Source organism: Odocoileus virginianus, chromosome 27 (genome assembly GCF_023699985.2).
Source record: "Odocoileus virginianus isolate 20LAN1187 ecotype Illinois chromosome 27, Ovbor_1.2, whole genome shotgun sequence".
Classification (NCBI taxonomy): domain Eukaryota; kingdom Metazoa; phylum Chordata; class Mammalia; order Artiodactyla; family Cervidae; genus Odocoileus; species Odocoileus virginianus.
Window position 1 is genome coordinate 27,028,182 of NC_069700.1, and position 19,900 is coordinate 27,048,081.

Sequence of the window (19,900 nt, forward strand, 5' to 3'; positions counted from 1 at the left end):
CGCCCTGCAGCAGAAGCACCGAGTCCTAACCACCGGACCAGCAGGGAAGTCCCTATTCCTGAGTCTCTTGCAGGTTTTCTTGTTGTTGCCGATTTTGTGAATGGGGTAACTGTTTCCATTTTATTTTGTAAAAGGTTACTCACTGATAAGCAGTGAAATTTCTGAGTTTTGTGTAGTTTTGCCAAATGACTCAACCCTCTTACTGTTCTAATGGCTTTCAGTTGATAACTGGGTTTCACATATAAAAAACTGACACCACCAGCAAAAGACATTAACTTTACTTTGACTTCTGTTTTATTTATTTATGGCTACATGGGTATTCCTTGCTGCACAAGGGCTCCTTATGGCGAGCAAGGGCTACACCCTAGTTGGGGGTGCCTGGGCTTCTCATGGTGGCAGCTTCCCTGAGCAGGGATCGAACCTGTGTTCCCTGCATTGGCAGGTGGATTCTTAACCACTGGATCACCAGAAAAGTCCAACTTTTGTTTTCTTACAGTATTATTTCAGCTACAGTTTCCAGAATCATGTTAAATGGAAGAGACTTTACTACTTTAACTTAGTGACTTTAAAAGAGAACAGCATTATAATTTCATTTTCAAATATGCTGTGGCTTGAAATTTTAAAAAATAACAGCAGATGTTAATTTATAGCTAATGTTATTTTTGCATCTTAGCTCTCCATACAGCCAAAGATGGAGATACGTGTGTGAGTCCTCTGACTTCTTACTTTGATGAATTACATGAGATTAAAACATCCACGAATTTTAGGAGTAAATCCTAATTGTTTATGACACATTATTTTAAAAATAGTATTAGATTTAATTTGCCAGTATTTTTTTTAGACTTTTACAACAATATTTCTAAGTAGTGCATGTCCCTCTTCTGTGCTGTTAGCCAGCATTTAGGAGCAAGGTCATAACAACTTTGTGACACGTATGGAATAGCTGTCCATCTGTTCCCTGGCTCTGTGACAGCCTGCAAAGCACTACAAGGCTCTATTTTCCTCTGTGTCTTTTGAAATTTCCCCTCAAGGCTGTCTGATACAACAGCTTGGTGGAAGGTTTTTGTTTTCTATCTTTCGATTATTTTTTAAAATTCTTATTGGAGTATACTTGATTTACAATGTTGTTAGTTTCTGTTATACAGCAAAGTGGATCACTTACACATATATCCACTCTTTTTTTAGATTCTTTTCCCATATAGGTCATTACGAAGTATGAGTTCCCTGTGCTATACACTAGGTCCTTATTAGTTATCTGTTTTATAAATAGTAGTGTCAGTTGTTTTTAATAGTTACTGTCTAGTCAATCATCCTAATGGCTCCTGAATACATTTCAATAACTTTTATTTTCCCAGCATTGATTTCTCAGCATAGCACTGAACATGGTAACCCTTGACAACTTAAAAAAAAATCTTTTCCATGGCAATTGTTCCAACTGGAATTATTAGTACATGTTTCAGTGAGTCCTCCCCACTGAACAGTAAGCTCCATCTCATTACCTGCTCTAAGTCTCCAAAATCTACCAGGTACCTGGTATGTACTCAAGAAATTGTTTGAGGCTAAGGATGAGGTTAAGGCTTCTTTTTCTTTTCTTGCTTTGCTACTGACCTTCTCTTGGCTGGATTTGTCTAAGTTTTGTTTCTTTGTTTTTTTCTAAAGCAATGGAACTTACCAATTCTATATTTTTTTTCATTTCAAATTCATTCATTTCAAAGCTGTACTCAGAAGAAATAGCCTTAAATTATTTCCTAAATAATAAATGAAATAAATTAAGCTACTGGCCTCAAGTTAGAATAAAATGAACTCTGTCCACATTTTAGGTTTGTCTCATGTAAAGAACATGAAACCTTCCTAACTCAATCTTGTCTTATCTCCATGGGAGACATATTTCACTGAAATTTATCATACTAACTGATATATTTGTCTTTGCTTTAGTCTGCTTTATGTTTTAATACTAGAATTCTTCCTTCGTCGTATGTATTGTGTCTTATTTACCTCTTAGAATATGCTTTTTAATTCTACTTGTATCTCCTTTGTTTTGGGCTTCCCAGGTAACTCAATGGTGAAGAATCCACCTGTCAATGCAGGAGACACAGGTTTGATCCCTGGGTCAGGAAGATCCCCTGGAGAAGGAAATGGCAACCCACTCCAATACTCTTGCCTGGGAACTCCCACGGACAGAGGAGCCTGGTGGGCTACAGTCCATGCGGTCACAAAGAGTCAGACACGACTGAGTAGCACTTTTATCCTTTATTACTTTTTAAAATCTTGAATCTGTTTACCTAATTATCACATTTTTTTAAATCATTTTCATCTCACTGCCCATTTTCCTCTGATTCTGAGAGCATCTCAACTGCATGACATTGATTAGATTAACTATTGCTGATTCAGCTCCTTAAAGGGTATACTGGAAACTGCACTCTGCCATTGCATTTTTTTTTTTCAGTGACCTGAGGGTTTTTTTTTTAATTCATTTTTTAATTATTGGAATATAACTGCCTTACAACGTTGCGTTACTTTCTCCTGTACAACAATGAGAATCAGTTATATGTATATATATATATATTCCCTCCCTCATGAGCCTCCCCCCCGACCCCATCCCACCCTCTAGGTCATCACAGAGCACTGAGCTGAGCTCCCTGTGCTATTTAGCAGCTTCCTTCTCGCTATCTATTTTACACATGGTGGTGTATATGCTATCGCATGCTTTGTCTTCTCATACTACTGCATTACCTCAGCCAGTCTTCTTTTTACTTCTTCCCCTTTCTCATTCAGTTTCCTTTTTATCTTAGTCTGGCGCTCCTCATCGGATGTTTCCATCTCAAGGTTCATAAAGTGCATGTCTTTTTGATATTTTTGAGAAGTAAAAAAAAAGGATCCTGCCATCAAAAACTCACTTTTCCAGCGGTATTCCAAGGAAGGAATGGCAAGACCTTAATAATGAAGTCATGGACAATGAGATATAAGGGGAGGGAACAGATACAAGGGCAATTGAGGCGATGGTAATAATTGAAGAAATGGGGGAAAAAAAACAAAACTAGACAGCTGGCAGTGCTCAATACATCAATAAAGTATATGTCAATCAAGAGTGACAACATATGTCAACGTGCCTGCCCCTGAAGCTTGCCTCCCAGGAATAAAGGCTACATCGCAATGCCCCTAAACAAACTTTCCTTCATCAACCCCTTGTCATAGCTTCCCAGGTGATGCTAGTGGTAAAGAACCCGCCCGACAATGCAGGGGACAGAAGAGACATGGGTTCAATCTCTGGATCAGGAAGATCCCCTGGAGGAGGGCAAGGCAACCCACTCCAATGTTCTTGCCTAGAGAAACCCATGGACAGAGGAACCTGATGGGCTACGGTCCATGGGGTTGCAAAGAGCTGGACACGACTGAAGCAACTTAGCATGCATGGCTCTATGAGGTGGATATTATCACTTTCATCCTGCAGATTAGGAACTGCTTCCAGGGCTCAAATTCTGGTTTTGGGAATCCAAGAATAACTTGAACAACCACTGAGCATCTGGGAAAACAAAGGTCAGGAACTGGACCTATCCTACCAAGCTCAGCATTTTGTTTGGGAGAAACAAAAAGAACACAGCTGATAGAATGGAAAATAAAAAGGAGCAGGTCATTTAGACCACCACAGTGTAGAAGAGAGGTCATCCCAGAGATAAGGGAAAAAGATCCTGGGGTCACTGGGCTGCCATCCTCCCAAGTTACCTGGAACAACCCTGGCTTCTGAGAGTTGTCTGGGCATAATCATGAATAACGCCCCAGGTTGGATGATAAATTCTCAGTCACCCTAGCAATGCCTCACTTTTGAATCATGCTTGCCAGTTTTCACATGTTAACCTGTGTGATTTTACCCAGCCAGTGATTCATAAGTTTGATGAGAGCTATAAACTTCCTCCCCAGAAAAATAACATACATACAGAATGATGTACCTAACTTTGATATAGTTCTAATCTTTTGACAGAGCAACTCCACTTCTGGGAATTTATCCTTCAAGTATGAGCCTAAGGGCATAGATACAAGGATATTTATGGTGGCCTGGTTTACCAGAGCAAACCCTCAGAGACAACTTACCGTCCATCAGCAGGGGACAGGGGCAGGTGGGGTAAATGCAGACAGCACTTGCTTTAGGCCAGGCTTCCCCCGAAAATCTATAGGAGCCTTCCTGGCCCTGCTTGTGCCCCTAACTAAGCCAGGTCCCAGGGAGGAAGAGACAAGAGCAAACTCACAGGAGGCTAAATAATGAATTGTAAGTGTGTGTTGTCTTTGGCCAGGGCAGTCTGGCCAGGCTCTAGGGGCTCCTGGGCAAACATTTTTCATATTTTAGCAGCTGGCCTCTGCCCAAGGCAGTCAGAAGTTAAGTAAGCTTTGAATGAGCAGTGCCCATCCTCTCCCTGGCCCCAAGAATTCTTAATGAGGCTCGAAGGCAGCAGCCTCCAGCAAATCCATCACCCGTTGCCTTAAATATCACTCACCCTTCACTACATTTAATGAATGCAAATGATTCAGCAACAAAACACTTAGCCTGGAGTGAAATCCACCTTGGTGCGGCTGGTTTCTCCAGCTTAGAGCCCAGCTCAGACAGGGCCCTACAAGACCCCGGGGTGCCCAGGCTAGACCAGATAGACCCCTGCACACGCCAGGTCTGGGAGCAGGATCCAGGAAGTGTTCAGCAGGAGGGAAGACCCCCCTCCCCATCGTCTGCCCCACCACCACCCCGCACCTCACCCACCATCCAAACCACCAGATGCAGACCCTCACAACTCCGCCTCTTTATGACTCTGGCTCCAGGGCAGAGGAAAGTGTGAGCGGAAAAACAAAAGGTATTTCTTTGATCTAACGAAAGGGGCTGGTCCCAGGCACCTCAAAGGCCTGTCCGGTCACCACACTTCCTGCATTCAAGGGCACTTCACCCCCACACACACGCCCACCCCCTTTTCACCTGATGCCAGGTACCAGAAGAACCTGAAAAGCTCCCTTGGACCGGCGCCCTCCTCCACGGACTTCATGGAAGGAACAAAAACAGAGACAGTGTAAATAACCCAATTTACACCCTGTTTTCAGAGTTCTCTTTTGGCAGCAAAAACTGAAAGCAATTTGTCCGGAGCCTAAGAGCAACGTTTAACTAATTTACTTCAAACCTGGGGCTCAGGGGGATTTGCTGCCCCGTCAGCCTGATCAACACCTCTCTCCATGGCTGAGGCAGTGGCCTGGCCCAGAACAGGCAGCTGTTAATTCAGCTGCCACAGCTATCACCCCCAAGGCCAGCAGCTGGCAGGAGCCCCATGGAGGTCTACGCAAGTCCTCTCAAGGCTTCTCAAGCTGGACAACTGGTTACAGGTATTGGTCTGGGTGACTAAGACTCAAAAAGGGTTTCAAAGAATCTGTTGACCTGGTTTGAAAAGAACCACCCCTCCCAGGACAGAAGATGGGGAGATCGGCCTCCCCGGAAGAAAATTCATGTTGAGTTTCAGAGTTTTACAAAAACATGCTTTTTTATCATCAAAAATGCCCTGAAAGAGAGCAGTGGAATTATCTTAACCTCAATGCCCTTTTGATAATTCAAGGCACACATGATGTGCCTTGAATAATTCCCCAAACAGACTTCCCAGGTGGTCCAGTGGTTAAGAATCTGCCTGCCAATGCAGGGGACTGGATCCCTAGTCTGGGAAGATCCCACATGCCGGGGAGCAACTAAGCCCGTGTGCTGAAGCATGCCTAGCTCCCGTGCACCACAAGAGAAGCCATGGCAGTGAGTAGCCCCCGTTCCCAACAACGAAGACTCAGCACAGCCAAAAGATAAAGAACATTTCCCAAGAGCCCTCACTCCATGGAGACGCTGGGTCCCTAGACCCTGGAACTTTTTGAGTTCTCCTCTTCCAGGCGAGCCTTTAATCAGCCCCTTTCCCAACTGGGCACACCCATCAAGGGTTAAAATTCTAGGTGACCACACAGAAAGAACGCTTTCTGAAACCCCTATAAGGTGGAGTGCCTAAAACATATATCTACGCAGAAATCTATTTTTAAAAAGAAAGAAAGAGAAAAGGCTTTGCTCTAGACATCCACTAACACATACCAAAGCGACCTATCTTGCTCTTTTCCTGTGCCATCCAAACCCCAACTCGACAGCCAATCCACCCCACCATCAGATGAAGCAGGATCCGGCAAAGAAAGAACTCCCCAGCCTTCAGGCCACGTGTGTCCTGAGCAGGACTGGCGCGCACACACACACACCCTCCACGCTTGGGTAGCACGAAGCAGAATGATGAGCGCCAGCTGCCTCCACACAGCTTCGATCAACCCCCTGCAGCTGTGCTGCGGGGCGGGGAAGCCCACGCTACCACCCCCGGTGGGTCCCCCGCCTGCCCCACTAAGGTCCCATCTCTGTGCTAGTCGCTCAGTCGTGTCTGACCCTGCGCGTCCCTATGGACTGCAGCCAGCCAGGCTCCTCTGTCCATGGGATTCTCCAGGCCAGAATACTGGAGTGGAGTTGCCGTGCCCTCCTCCAGGGGATCTTCCCCACCCAAGGACTGAACCCGGGTCTCCCACGTTGCAGGCAGATTCTTTACCATCTGAGCCACCAGGGAACCCCCCCCCCAATCCTCTGAGCACCTGGTATTTACTGAGTCCCCCCTCTCTGGTGCTTCTCCACGTCCTGGGCTTGTTCATTACCCTCTTCTCGCTCTATCTTGGTTTGCCTACCAGACAATCCATTCCTGGAGTGAGTCTCCACCCAGGAATAGCTCAGCATTTTTATGCCTTTTTTTTTTTTTTTTTTTTGGACCACTCAATTTGTGGGATCTTAGTTCCCTGACCAGGGATCAAACCCAGGCTCTAGGTGTGAGAGCACAGAGTCCTACCCACTGGACAGCTAGGGAATTCCCAATTCAGCCTTTTTCAATGGAGACTCTAAGGAAATTTATCTGGTGGTCCAGGGGCTGGGACTCTATGCTTTCACTTCCCTGGGGCTGGGTTTGATCCCTGGTTGGGGAACTGGGATCTCTGTTTGCCATGTCATGCGGCTAAATAAGTAAACGGAGACTCAACCATCAGAGAGGTATTTTCTTTCCACAATAGACTGCCCTCTTAGGGATGGCTACCTCCTCTTCAAGATCTCTTTTGCTTTTTAAAGGATTTAGAAGTCCCCCAACCACTCCCTCCCACATTACCTAGCACTAGGCCTTCTGCCTTAAGCAGTCTTAGTTATTTATGCGCCAGGCTAAAAAGAAAACAGTTTCTATTTAAAGTTACTAACAGTCAGGAAGCAAAAGCAGGTCTATAACTAAATCACCCCTATCCTATTCTAACTACCTTTTATCAAGCATCTACTATGGGACAAAGTCCTTCCCATACACTGAACTTCAAAGATGTCACTGATTTTGAGACGCACCATTATTTATGTTCCGCCAAAAGGGAACATTAAGTAATTATCTTACCACCCAAAAAGAAGTGAAATTGGGGAGAGGAAGAGAGAGCATCTCAGAGTTCATGAAATTCAGTACTATCTCACTTAACTCTCAGGAGAACTTGAATGGCATCGGTATTACCATCCCCATCTTACAAAAGAAGAAACTGAGCGCTCAGAGAGGCGATGTGAACTCTCTAAAGTCTCTCAGGGAGCAAGCTATGAAGCCAGAACCTGGTGCCTGGACACATTTCTGAATTTCCCTGGGAGTTGGGGCGTGCGGTTGGAGGGGGTTGGGGGGGACAGCCAGGCCTCAGACAAACCAGCCTTGGTCAAGCTGCCCATCAAGGGCAAACAACACTTCCTTGGCTGACTCCTAAAATCGGGGTTTTTTGCAATTTCATCTTCACAGACCCTACTTCCAGAAACAACAAAAGGAAAACAGGTTTCCCTAGCTCCTTCCTCACAAAACTGGCTGGAAATGGGGGGGGGGGGGCGGCGGGGGAGCCCTCAGCCAACTTGTTATACATAAAGCACGTTTAATGAGCCTTTCAAGCTCTGGGAGTAGGAGAAGGAGAGGTTCATTGGAAATCTGATACTTTGGCAGCCAAGTGAGAGGGGCAAGGCCCTGCGCATCAGCCCTGGGGGATAAACACTATCCCCAGCCCCTTTGTCTGCCAGAAGGAGATACTTCCTGGGGGGCAGGAGGCAGCAATGCTTTTTATGGTGAAGCCCACCTAACAACAACCCTCCAGCCGAGACCTGGCTGGGGCCTCTGGACAACCCACCTAACCATAAACTCTCTGTCCTCTCCCAAACCTGCTGGGGTCCCTCTTCCCACAAATACCTGTGACCGTCATAAACGCCCTTCAACAACCCCCGTTTACTGCCCAGCCTGCCTGCTGCTAAATGAGGGCATTTGTTTCAAATTTGCAAATACCCAGAGCGCTGGAAACCTAAGTCCACTCCTAAAATGAAATGTTCTGCATTCCTCCCGGCCCGAAGCCCCGCGCTTCAAAAGCTGCAAGAGGCCCTGGCTGTTTACTCACTGGTGGGGCTATTGGGAGAGGCATTTCCCCGCTCCCCGAGGAGGCGGCTTTGATCCCAGCCGGGTGGGAAGGGGACGGAGGGAGGTGCCATCCTAGCCTAGGCTGGGCTGGGCCCAGGCTCTCCTGCCGCCTTTCTGGGTCGCCACTGGCAGACTTGGCGGGGGGGAGGTGCGGGTGGGAAAGTGAGTCTCAGGGGGAGGCTCAAGTAGAGACTCTAAGGAGACAGAGCAGGCTGGCTCAGCAGGACCTCGAAGCCCATCTTCAAAAGGCCTTTGAAACAAAGGTAAAAAGTACAGAGGCTGAGAAGCACCCCAGCCTCTCACACAGAAATAAAGGGGTGAACTCCCCATCCATCCCCCTAGACACCAAGCCACTCAGGACACTACATCGGGGGCTGGGTGCGGTGTGCGTGTTTACTAAATAAAAGCCTTTTGTTTTAAGGAGTTTTCAGAAACAGGGTGGCGGTAAAGAGAAGACAAGAGATCCTCCTCCAGTCCCCCAGGGCTGTTCCAGGGCACAGCATTCCCCCTCCTCCTCCTGCACCAGGCCCGAACCCAGAGGGTGGAGGAGGAGCCCAGATTACAGAAGGCAAAGCTGCCGGCAAGTTGGGCATTTTTTAAATTGGTCACTTTAACAATCAGTTTAACCTGCTAAATTAACCAGATAGAATGATTTTGCTGTTTGTAGCTGGAGCTCCAAGACCAACAGCATTTCCTGACCCCCCCCACCCCACCTGCGGACCCCCAAGACTGTAAGACAACCGTTTTCTTTGTCTGTGATGTGTTCTGTCATTCAGGTGGCTGGAAGTGAACTTGGGATCACAAATGCCATCCAGGCTCATCACCTCTCTATGGAACTGCCAGCTTGAAGGAGACTCTTTCTTCTCCTAGCCAGGAGACAGCTCAGCCTTATGGGTTTTTTGCTTTTTTTAAATAGATGAGCTATAACAGAATCAGAACACCGAAGTGTCCTTTGCACCCTCCGTGACAGCACGTAAGTTGAGGACTTCAGAAGCAGAAGAACAAACTCAATAAGATGGCCAAGCGCGGTCAACAGTTTGGACAAAGCAAGATACACCTGGCTCCAACGGACTTCCGTCTCCCAGGGTGTCAGAGGTCATTGTCCAACCTCTTCTGAAACCCCTCAAGAATTCAAAGACTTGCATCCAAAGTCAGAAACAGAAGGGAAATCGACATCCATCATTTCCCTACCACGTATGGGGCACAGGCACATCTTTCCATACAAAGACGTTAGAGGCGGTAAACTCAGAGCAGAGATGATTGTTACCACCTACGTGGTCTCCGCGCAGCATAACCCAGCGTGCAGCTCTCAGCAGGCATGCCAGTCTGGAATGTGGCAGCACAGCTGCAAGCCAGGGCCTGTAACTGCCCGTGACCTTCCAGAAGCACCCGGAGGAAGCGACTCAGGACTCCTGGGTTCATGAGAAAAGCTCGAATCCTGGGGATGCAGGCACATCATTTTGGACTTCCAGAATACATACAGTCTGATCATGACTCTCAAAACTTTAAGGTGTATACAAATCTCTGAATGGGTCATTGAAAACTTTAACCTGGGGCTTCCCTGGTGGTCCAGTGGTTAAGAATCCGTCTTGCAATGCAGGGGACACCGGTTCGATCCCTGGTCCAGGAAAATCCCACATGCCATCGGGCAACTAAGCCCATGTACCATGACTACGGAGCCTGTGCTCTCGAGTCCTAGAGCCACAAGTACTGAGCACACACACTGCAACTACTGAAGCCTGCGCTCCCCAAAGCCTAGGCTCCACCGCAAGAGCAGTCACTGCGACGAGAAGCCTATGCACGGAAACTAGAGAGTAGTCCCGGATCTCTGTAACTAGAGAAAACCTGCATGCAGCAACGAAGACCAAGCGCAGCCAAATCTAAATAATTTTTTTTTTTTTAAAGAACACTTTAACCTGGCTGTTTTGCAATCAAAAAGGGGCGGGGGGGACACTAGCAATCCTGAATGCTGTGACCCAACAGCTCTGTTTGGCAAGGGCTCCTCAAGTTGAGGCCAGAGAGGTAGGTGGGATGTGCCTGAGGTCACACGAGCAATCTGGGGCAAAAGTGGAGCAGGGTCCACACCTCCCAGGTGCCACCCTGGTGCTCCTAGCAAGTGTCTCAGCCTAGGAGCGGTGGACACCCCCAGGTACCCAGAACTGTTTATGTCATTGACACACTCCCTCTGATTCTAGCAGAACTGCCTCTAAACCCACCCAGAGAGTTATCCTGGCTTCAAAATCCACTCCCCAACATTTACCTGGTTCCAAGGCACATGCGCAGCATTTCATAGCCTCCAGTGATGAGGTTCACATGAGGACATATGAGAACCTGGGAATAGCTCTATTACTTATCAGCTCTGCAGTCCTGAGCAGATCATGTTTTGTGCCTCAGTTTCTTTACTTGTCAAATGCCTCCCACCTCCACTCTTTCAGAAACAAACAAAAACCCAATAACCCTCATCCTGACTCTGAGCCTTCTTGATAGGATGGACTGTCAGCGTGGGTGAAAGCATTCTGTAAACTGCAGAACTGGGTACAGCTGTTGGTTATCACACACGGGGGCTCTCCAAAAGCACACCCCACCCCTCTCCCCAGCTCCAAGCCTCCCTCCAGTTGTCCTCCCCATCTGTGCAAAAGAAAAGCGGCCCCCGACCCAGACACTTATTCCTCAAATACTGAGACAACCAGGGTAAGGATTGCTGCCTTCCCATACTCAGATTAAAAACTCTCGCTTTTTTTTTTCTCATAAGAACTCCCTCCCCAAACCTCTCATTCCCTTTGGCACCCAGGCAATTACACCCTAATTCCAGTCGATCGAGTCTAGACGCATCGGTGCCCACGCACTAGACACTCCTGAATAAAACGCAACCCTCGGATGAAAGCGCTCTCCCAACACCAAGGGCAAGGAGGACAATCCTATGCTGTGCGGCAGAAGCACAAGGGGGTGGTGGATGGCAAGGCTGTGTTGGCCTCAAAGGTCACCACGGCAAGGTCTAGCAAGGGCTTGTCAAGTTGAGGCCAGAGAGGTAGGTGGGATGTGCCCAAGGTCACATGAGCAATCTGGGGCAAATGTGGAGCAGGGTCCACACCTTCTAGGTGCCACCCTGGTGCTCCTAACAAGTGTCTCAGCCTAGGAGGGGGAACACCCCCAGGGACCCAGAACTTAAGCCCAGCAAGACCGAGGGTCCATCTTTGCAAATAAAGTGATACCACTTCTACTGCAGGAATTCTTCTCAATCAGAAATGCCCGCATACTTTACCTGGGGCTGTGGGAGGCCCCGAGATCCCCTGGGACAGAGGACATAAAAAGAAAGGTAAGCATGGAGCTCCTTAATGAAATGAGAAATCAACTCAGCAGCATTTCTTCCCCGAAGACAGCCAGCCTTTTACATCAACTATCACATCAGGATAGAAGCCTGCAAGGCAGCAAAATCCTCCAGCGGGGAAAGGATCCCAGAAACAAGCTGAGACCGCAGCAGCCGCAAACATATACTGTGGAGTGGGCACAGTATTGCGGGCTCAGCCTCCCGGGCTTCTCCTATTGTATGTTCTGAGCAGCAGTGCCCCACCCCACCACCACAGGAGGCGGGAGAACTGTAGTGAAAAGGGCTCTCATCTGAAACATATTGTTAAAACAGAAGTCACCAAAATCAGCTTGGCCCACCAACTGGGAAGCAAAGAAGGACTTGTTGCAAGACTCTTTCTTCAATGGGACAGTCAAGTTCGACGTTACAGGTTGTGCACTGCTCAAATGCGCAGTCAAGGGGGTTAATACTGAAATACTGCCTGTGCTCCACTAGCCAAAGCCCTGCATCCTGGTGCAGGGCTGCAGTCACTTGGAGGAAGGGCATCTATTTCTAATCTGCACAAAGGCACCTTATGAGCTAGCTGCTAGGACACCCCAGCAGTCCCAAGAGCAGACAAGCATTCTCTTCACTGCCCCCCCAAACCACCACCAACCCGAGGGGACAAAAGAGAGCCAGTGTGTCTCCAGGAGCAGAGGCAGTGCCCACTGTGGCCACCGTAACCTCCCCCCACAGGGAGACCACACAACCCCTCGGGAACCTCCCGCATGGTTCTCATAGAAGTTCCCACAAGTTAGGCAGAGTAACTGCCTGGGGAAACCCCGACACCATCCTGCGATGATAAAAGCCCTCCCCTGGGTACTATAAAAGTCTGCCTTGTCCACAAGCAGTGCCATTTACTCCCTGGAAGGAATTCAGCAGGCCAAGGGAGATGGTGCAGTCTAAAGTAGACCAGCTCTGGCCACTCTGGAGAGAATCCACTACTGGAATATGGGGAGGAAGAGTTCACACCAGGAAACACAAAGGGGCTGTGCCCACATCTCTGACCTGCTGCTGGAATACGGAGACTATTTCTGCAGCTGTTGTTCAAGAGTGACTAGGTTGAGCCCTCACAGGCCACTCTAGAGATGGGGACTGGAAAGAAAGGCCAACACCTTAAAGGGAGACAAAAGGTTAGGACCGTCTCTGGGAAGAGACAGCAGGGATGACCAGAGGCGCTGCTTCCCCAAGTCAACCACCTTCACAGCCAGGAGCACCACCCCCTAACTTCCAGGCAGGCTAGGCAGGCGTCAGCATCATTTGCATTTTGCACAGGTGTTAACTAAAGCTTGGAAAGGTTAAATAACCAGCTCACCACAGTCATGTGTGTGCTGTGTGTTGAGTCGCTCACTAGTTGTTTCTGACTCTGTGAGACCCCATGGACTGTAGCCCGCCAGGCTCCTCTGTCCATGGAATCCTCCAGGCAAGAATACTGGAGTGGGTTGCCATTTCCTTCTCCAGGGGATCTTCCCAACCCAGGGATCACACCTGCACCTCTTATGTCTCCTGCACTGGCAGGCAGCAATGGGTCATGGGTATCACTTCTCTTCCTTTACCACGTGTGATATTAGCAGAGAAGCACCCACGTTTTCAGACGCCTGATCCAATCAATGTCTTTCCATCACTCTGATCGGTCACCGCAGACTACAGCTACCAGCAAAGTCAATCCTTTCTCCTCTCTGAAGCCCTCCCACTCCCCCATTTGCTTCTGCAAAGGTGAGTTCACCTTCCTACACACTCTGGAATATTATTCCATCTATTGAGCACTTGACCAAATGTAGTCTCTCATACTTCATCTGATTTTCATCGTCTTGTCTCCTTCCTGCCTCCTACCCCACCTGAGACAGCTCCATAGAAGACACCCCGAAACTGAACTGAGCCCATCCTAAGTCCCTCAGCATTAATACCAACTTCTTTTTTATCATGACACTTCCACTTTATTTTGTTTTTAATATTTATTTATTTGGATGCGCCAGGTCTTAGTTGCAGGATCTTTAGTTGTGGCGTTCAAACTCTTAGTTGCAGCATGTGGGATCTAGCAACCAGGGCCCCCAGCATTGGGAGTGCAGAGTCTGAGCCACTGGACCACCACCAGGGAAGTCCCCCCACCTCCACCTTAGACTGACAAATTCTCCTTGTGGCTATGCACTGGTTTTCAAACTTGAGTTTAGGTAAGAATCTACTGGAAAGCTCTTTTAAAATGCAATTTCCTTCTGAGACTTGAGCTGTGTGACTGGACTGGTTATTCAAAAAACACAACATAGGGGAAATCCCTGTTCCCTGAAGGTCCAGTGGTTAAGACCCTGTGCTTCCATTGCCGGGGGGCACGGGTTTGATCCCTGGTCAGGGAATTAGGATCCCATCTGCGGCTCAGTGTGGCCAAAAGATTTTTTTTTTAATGTGATCTAACAAATGAGAAAATAAACTACATGTTCTGGCTCCTCCCCCAATGATTCTGATGGACAGACCTGCAGTAAGGCTCAGGCAACTCAAATTTTAACCAGTACCTCTGGTTACCTGCCCTCCCACTATATTCCCCAATGGTCTCTGGACTGCATTTTTGAGAAACACACACAAATGCCCATCTTCTTAACATGTGATTCCCAATCCCTACCCCCATGACTCAGGACCCAGTTATCAGAAGTTACCTACACACCTAAGCCAGCAGGTGCATGTGCGGTGCATCAGGGTCTAAGCTTCTCGCAGGGGACCTGGAGTCTGCAGGTTTCAGACCTGGGACCTGGAACCTGGCAGACTGCGCGCCACTCTCCTGTGCGTTCACTCGGAGTTAAGGCACACAGGAACAGAAGAGCTCGGGGACTCCAAACCGAGCTGCAAGAAGGGGGAAGGCGCCCGCATAGGTCAGCCCTTTCCACACGGCTTCCTCCCTGCCCCACAGCTGCCCCACAGTGTAGCATTACTGGGAGGGAAATGGCCTGAACTCCGAGAAGAAAAGAGGATGGAAAAAGTGACATACTACAGAGGGCTTCCTCAAACCACTGATTAGCTGGAGCAGCTCCTGCGCCAGCCAGCTCCACCAAAGTGCCAGGGGGCTCGGCGGGGCTAACAGCGCGCTGAGCAGTGAACTCAAAGAACCCCAAGGCAGGACTCGCCCTCAGCCACCATGGCAGAACCCCCACACCCTCGGGACAAAGGGCCAGACAGTTGGGGGAGGGGGGCGGCACAGGACTCAACGAGAGAGGGAGAGAGATGAACCAAGAGAGGGAGAGAGATGAACCGGCAGCTTGTGGGCGAGGCCAGCGCCCTTGCCCGTGGCCCCACCACGTGGCTCCGCCAGGGCCACAGAGCAGAGAGGTATGTACTGAGGTTGGGGAGAGCCGAGGGAGGCTCAGGGACGCAGGCCAAGGATACCCAACCCGGTTTAATGACCCTTTCTTCCATCAGGGACTCACCAAAGACTGAAGCCCTGGCCCCACACTGCTGTTGGCTCAAATATTAGAGTCTGAACTGGCCACTCTCCTTCACAGAAGCTGCCCCTGGCTTAAACACACACATACAACCCACCCAAACCCGCCTCACTCCAAAATATGAAATCCTCCAAAACTTTTAACAACTACGACTGTTACAGCCTAGCAGAGACACTGCCTCCCTTTGTGAACCATATGTGTTCCTAAAAAGTCCTCTACGGACCAAACTCCTGACGAACAAATCCGATTTCTCCACCGGCTCTTGTAAAATGTTACACATACTCATCTAGGAAAAGCTGAGGCTCCCGGAGGAACTGAACTTCACACTTAGTGTTGCAAACCCTCTGGAGTCACACCTTTAATGGACAAATGTTCTGGCAAAACCTAATTCAAATTCAACCCGAAGGGAGGTCATTCTTAAGTGTACACACCACGCTGGAGAGTGTTCACATGAACTAAAAGTTACTTAAGGTCAGTCTTTAAATACTGTGCAAGATCTGGGCCCACGCTTTGTACTGTTGCAACAGGAAGGCTCTGTCCCTTGAGTTTCTAAGCAAGGAGGGATGCTGAGGGTAGACTCCTAGAACATTCGGTGTGGTCACCTGGGAGCTTGTTAAAATGCAGACTGAGGGGCTTCCCTGTGGTCCATGGCTAAGACTCCATGCTCCCAACCCGGGGGCCTGGGTTCCATCCCTGGGCAGGGAACGAGATCCCACATGCTGCAACTAAGGGTTCGCTTGCTGCAAATGAAAGGCTCCACACACCACAATGAGGGTCGAAGAGTGGCCACAACTGAGACCTTGGTCCAAGCGAATATAAAATAAATAAAATTTTTTTAAAAATGCATATTGGGACTCCGATTCATGACCCCAGAGAATGTTAATGCCACTTCTCTGTGGACCTTGTTTTGAGTGGCAAAGTTGTAGATAACCTAAGCCCCCACAGAGCTCACAGGGTTTGAGCTGCGGCCTTTCCAGGCAGGTCAGTTTCCTACGTGGAGGTGGATGCCCAAACCCAGAATTCCTGGAGAAAAACCCTGCCATCAAAACTCAGAAAACTGCCACAAAGAACAGAGAGCTCAGAGACAGGGAAGGAAGACCTATCAGGTGTCTTAGCTGGGTCACAGTAGGGCAGGCAACACCAATCCAGGGAAGTGGGGAAAGGACACAAACACCGCCCCCCAACACACAGCCCAGCAAGAAAAGGGGCTGCTTACCTCCGCCAATGGTCACTCTGCCCTGTACCCAAAAGCTTCATCCACTTTTTAATAAACCTAGATAAGGATCTATTATAAATAAGATATGGCAATGAATTCTACAGTAAGTAAATCCCTTCAGTAAGTTAAAAACCCAAGGGGGGCAAAAATATGGAAGATGGACTAAGGGTCCAGAGGTTCTCCAAGCATCCACCTTCTAGCAGGAGAGATGGGGGGACAGCTTCGGGGAGGAAGTGGAGGTGGGGATGGGCACATACCAGATGGGCCAGAGAGGAGAGCAAGGTCTGCAAACCCCTGGGTGTTTTTGGGGATGGGAAAGAGACTAGCTGGGCTGGAACAGAGGGCTCCGGTGAGTGGAAAATGTTTATTGTTGGGGGTGACTGTAAAGCTGGAAAGGTATGCTGGCAGCACACCACAGGAGAGGGAAGCACAAGAAAGGGGCCCTTTATATACTTCATTACATTTAATCCTCAGCACAACTCCAGGAAGTAAGTCCCTTCAGAGAGGAGGCAAACTGTGAGGTCAAGAAGCCTGCCAGGGCCACAGGGCCTGTCAAAGGATCCGAGTTGCCGTTCTGCCAAACACTTCATCCCCACGGCCTGGGCCCTCTCTACCACTCAACCCTGCTCTGAATGCCAGGAGTCTGACTAGATCCTTTGGCAATCAATGGGCAGAGATTACCCGTGCCCGCCCGCCATACATTCCAACATCTGAGAAAAGCCCGTCACTGACAAATGGCCTGAATTACAGGCTGCATAATCTCAGGACGTAACAACTCAATCTCTCCAAAGAAACAAGAGCCTGGAGGAAAGAACCCAGAGACCAGGGTGGGAACAGGGATGGGTAATGACCACAACCGACCATTCCGATGGTGGGGAGAAGAATCCCAGGTTTCAAACATCAAGTCCTTTCCTCCTCCTCCTCCACCATATTTATCACAATGGGGATCTCAAAGTTCGCAAAGTCCTTCAGCCTTTACAGCATAATTACCCAAACTTCAAAATGGCCTAATCCACAAACCTAGCCAACCTAGGTCCCTTATTCTTACTTTATTAACAGTGGGGTCTCACTACCTCTCCAGCTAATTACACAATTTAACAATGAGATGGAAAAACTTACTGTAATCTATTTTAAAAAAAAAAAAAATTGTTGCCCCCTGAAGTCATGCTGTCCAGGGGCAGGTTGAGCCCGCTGGGTTTCACCAGCAGACAGACAGCAGGCGCCTCGGCCTCAGCCGAAACTGTTTACAGCACACGGGCAGGTTCCACACCAAGACACATTTGGTGGAACTGATTTAAGGCTCTCATTAAAATGTTCCTTTGTTGAGCACAAGACATCTCCCCACCCCCAGAGGATATTCCAGACCTCCAGTCCCCAGCCGGCAGCCTGCCCTAACTCCCCCCACCAGGACCCCTCCCTCCGCTAAACACCCGTCACCGGATTAACATTGATTAACATCAGGGTTGTCTTCTCACGGAAGGAATTTAGCATTTGTTGAATGTGAGCCCTGTCTCCACCAGAATCTCCCCCAGAACTCTAGAAACTTCAGCAGTGGAGGCAGCCCTATCCGGCACCCCACACACCAAAACCCCAACAGCCTAGGAAGACCTAGGAAGCCTGTGAGCTCCGGCTGCCAGCCCATATGGCTGGGCACCCCCCCACTCCCATTCTGGCTGTGCAAAAAACTTCCCTACTTCCTCTGGGAGCAGATGTGGGTTCTGCCATGAGCATGACCACCCCACACGGCAGAAGGACCATAGCGCAGCTCAAGGAACACCTCCTACTAACTCAGGGAACTTGTTCTTTCCTTTTACAACCCGGGGTAGGGGAGATGTTAACATCAACACTAAATCCCCTCAACAGCTGGCAGGCCAGGGAGACCTCAGCAAAGGCAATTCTCTACCCACCCACCCCCGCCTCCAGCCTCCCAGGAAAGTGATAAGCTAAGACCAGGTCTCCTGGGCACAGTCTCCCCAGAGAGGGCTGCTGCGAGGATCATCGCCAAGGATTTTGGGTTTTGTAAGGGTGGGGGACCGGACGGGGCAGGGAGGCATACTTCCATTCCAGAGCGTTTGGGGGTGTGCGGGCAGCTTGGCGCTTTCCTCCGAAGCACTTCAACACCTCAGTGATGACTCTCAGGTGTGACCAAGTCAGGAAATAAAGGCGGGGGTGGGGACGGGGGAGAAGAGGGCCGGGTCCAGTCGGCCCTAGAGATAGGGGCCACACCCTCATCAAAAGCCTGAGGCCCTCCAAGAAGCCAGAATGAACTCTTTTTTTTTTTTTTTTTTTTTTTGCCTTTCTGCCTGTAGAAAGAGTTTCTTTCCTTGCTGGGGAGAGAGAGAATGAGAATTGAGGAAGGAGACAGAACCAACCCCGTCCGCACCTTTGCAGGCCGGCCATGCCCGATTTTGGCAGCGGCCTTCACACATTAGTCACCGCGACAGCCCGGGACTCTCAGCTCCCAGATCCGACTCCGGCCGGGAGTGGGCTCAGGACTCGGGCCCGGGAGCTGGAGATGGGACGGCCCCTCACTCTTCCCTTCTTCCGCCCTCACCATCGGGGCGGTCCGGGACCCAGCCTGGCCCAGGAACTTAGAGAAGGGAAGCCGGGAGCGTCGGGCCGGCGTAGGTAACAAAGCTCCGTGCGCTCCGCGCACCGCAGGTCGGTCCCGCATCCAGCCCCGGGCCGGCCTCCCTTACCTAGGCTCAGCCTGCCAGGGAGACCCCGTCTCCCCCACCGCCAGCCACCGCGCTGCACCCCCTAAGTGGGAGGTAGTCGTTTCTCCCCCGCAGAGAAACGCGACACTGGAGCCCGGGAGTCGGCAACTCCCGGCAGTTCCCGAGCAAACTCTCGGCTCAGGCCGGGAAAACTCTGGGGAGGCTGGAAACGCGTCCTCGCGGGCGCGGGGCGAGAGGGGCCCCGGCCGACTGAGCGGGGGCTTCGCCACCTCCCGGCGGCCAGGACCCCGCCCCCCCAACCCCAGCGAGCCCCTGACCCACGCACGGTGTCTGCTCCGCCCTAGCCCACCTCCCCGGTGCCCTCTTCGGCCCTCGGGGCTCCCGCGCTCCCCCAGCTCGCCGGGACTCACCGCCCAGCAGCGGCAGCAGCAGGACGCTGAGCAGAGGCAGCCGGCAGGGGCTGCTCGGGGCTCCGCGCGCGGCTCCCATCGCGGCGGGCTCGGGGAAGGGAGCGCGCGGGCGCACGGCGGGCTCGCGGTCAGCGATCCCCGGCGGGCCCAGGAGGCCGAGCGCACCGGAGCGCGGGCGCAGCTGCAGCAGCCGCAGCCGCAGCCGGAGCCCGAGCCGGAGGCGTCCCGAGCTAGAGCTGCGCGCGCCCCGTATCTCACAGTCCTAACGCGCCGCCGCCGCCGCCAAGCCCCGCCCCGCGACGCCCCCTCCTCTCCTGGGCGCCGCGCGGCGCC

The 19,900-nt window shown here is 50.2% G+C and overlaps 1 protein-coding gene across 1 annotated transcript in view; it reads right to left on the minus strand.

Annotated features, from left to right (window-relative positions):
• PTK7 (protein tyrosine kinase 7 (inactive)) overlaps nt 1-19,845 on the minus strand; it is a 63,692-nt gene extending 43,847 nt beyond the window's left edge. Inside the window, exon 1 of the mRNA XM_070456406.1 lies at nt 19,568-19,845. Coding sequence (XP_070312507.1) covers nt 19,568-19,646 — 79 coding nt within the window. The 5' untranslated portion in view covers nt 19,647-19,845. The remainder of the gene's footprint in view (nt 1-19,567) is intronic.
• Between the last annotated feature and the right edge of the window lie 55 nt (nt 19,846-19,900).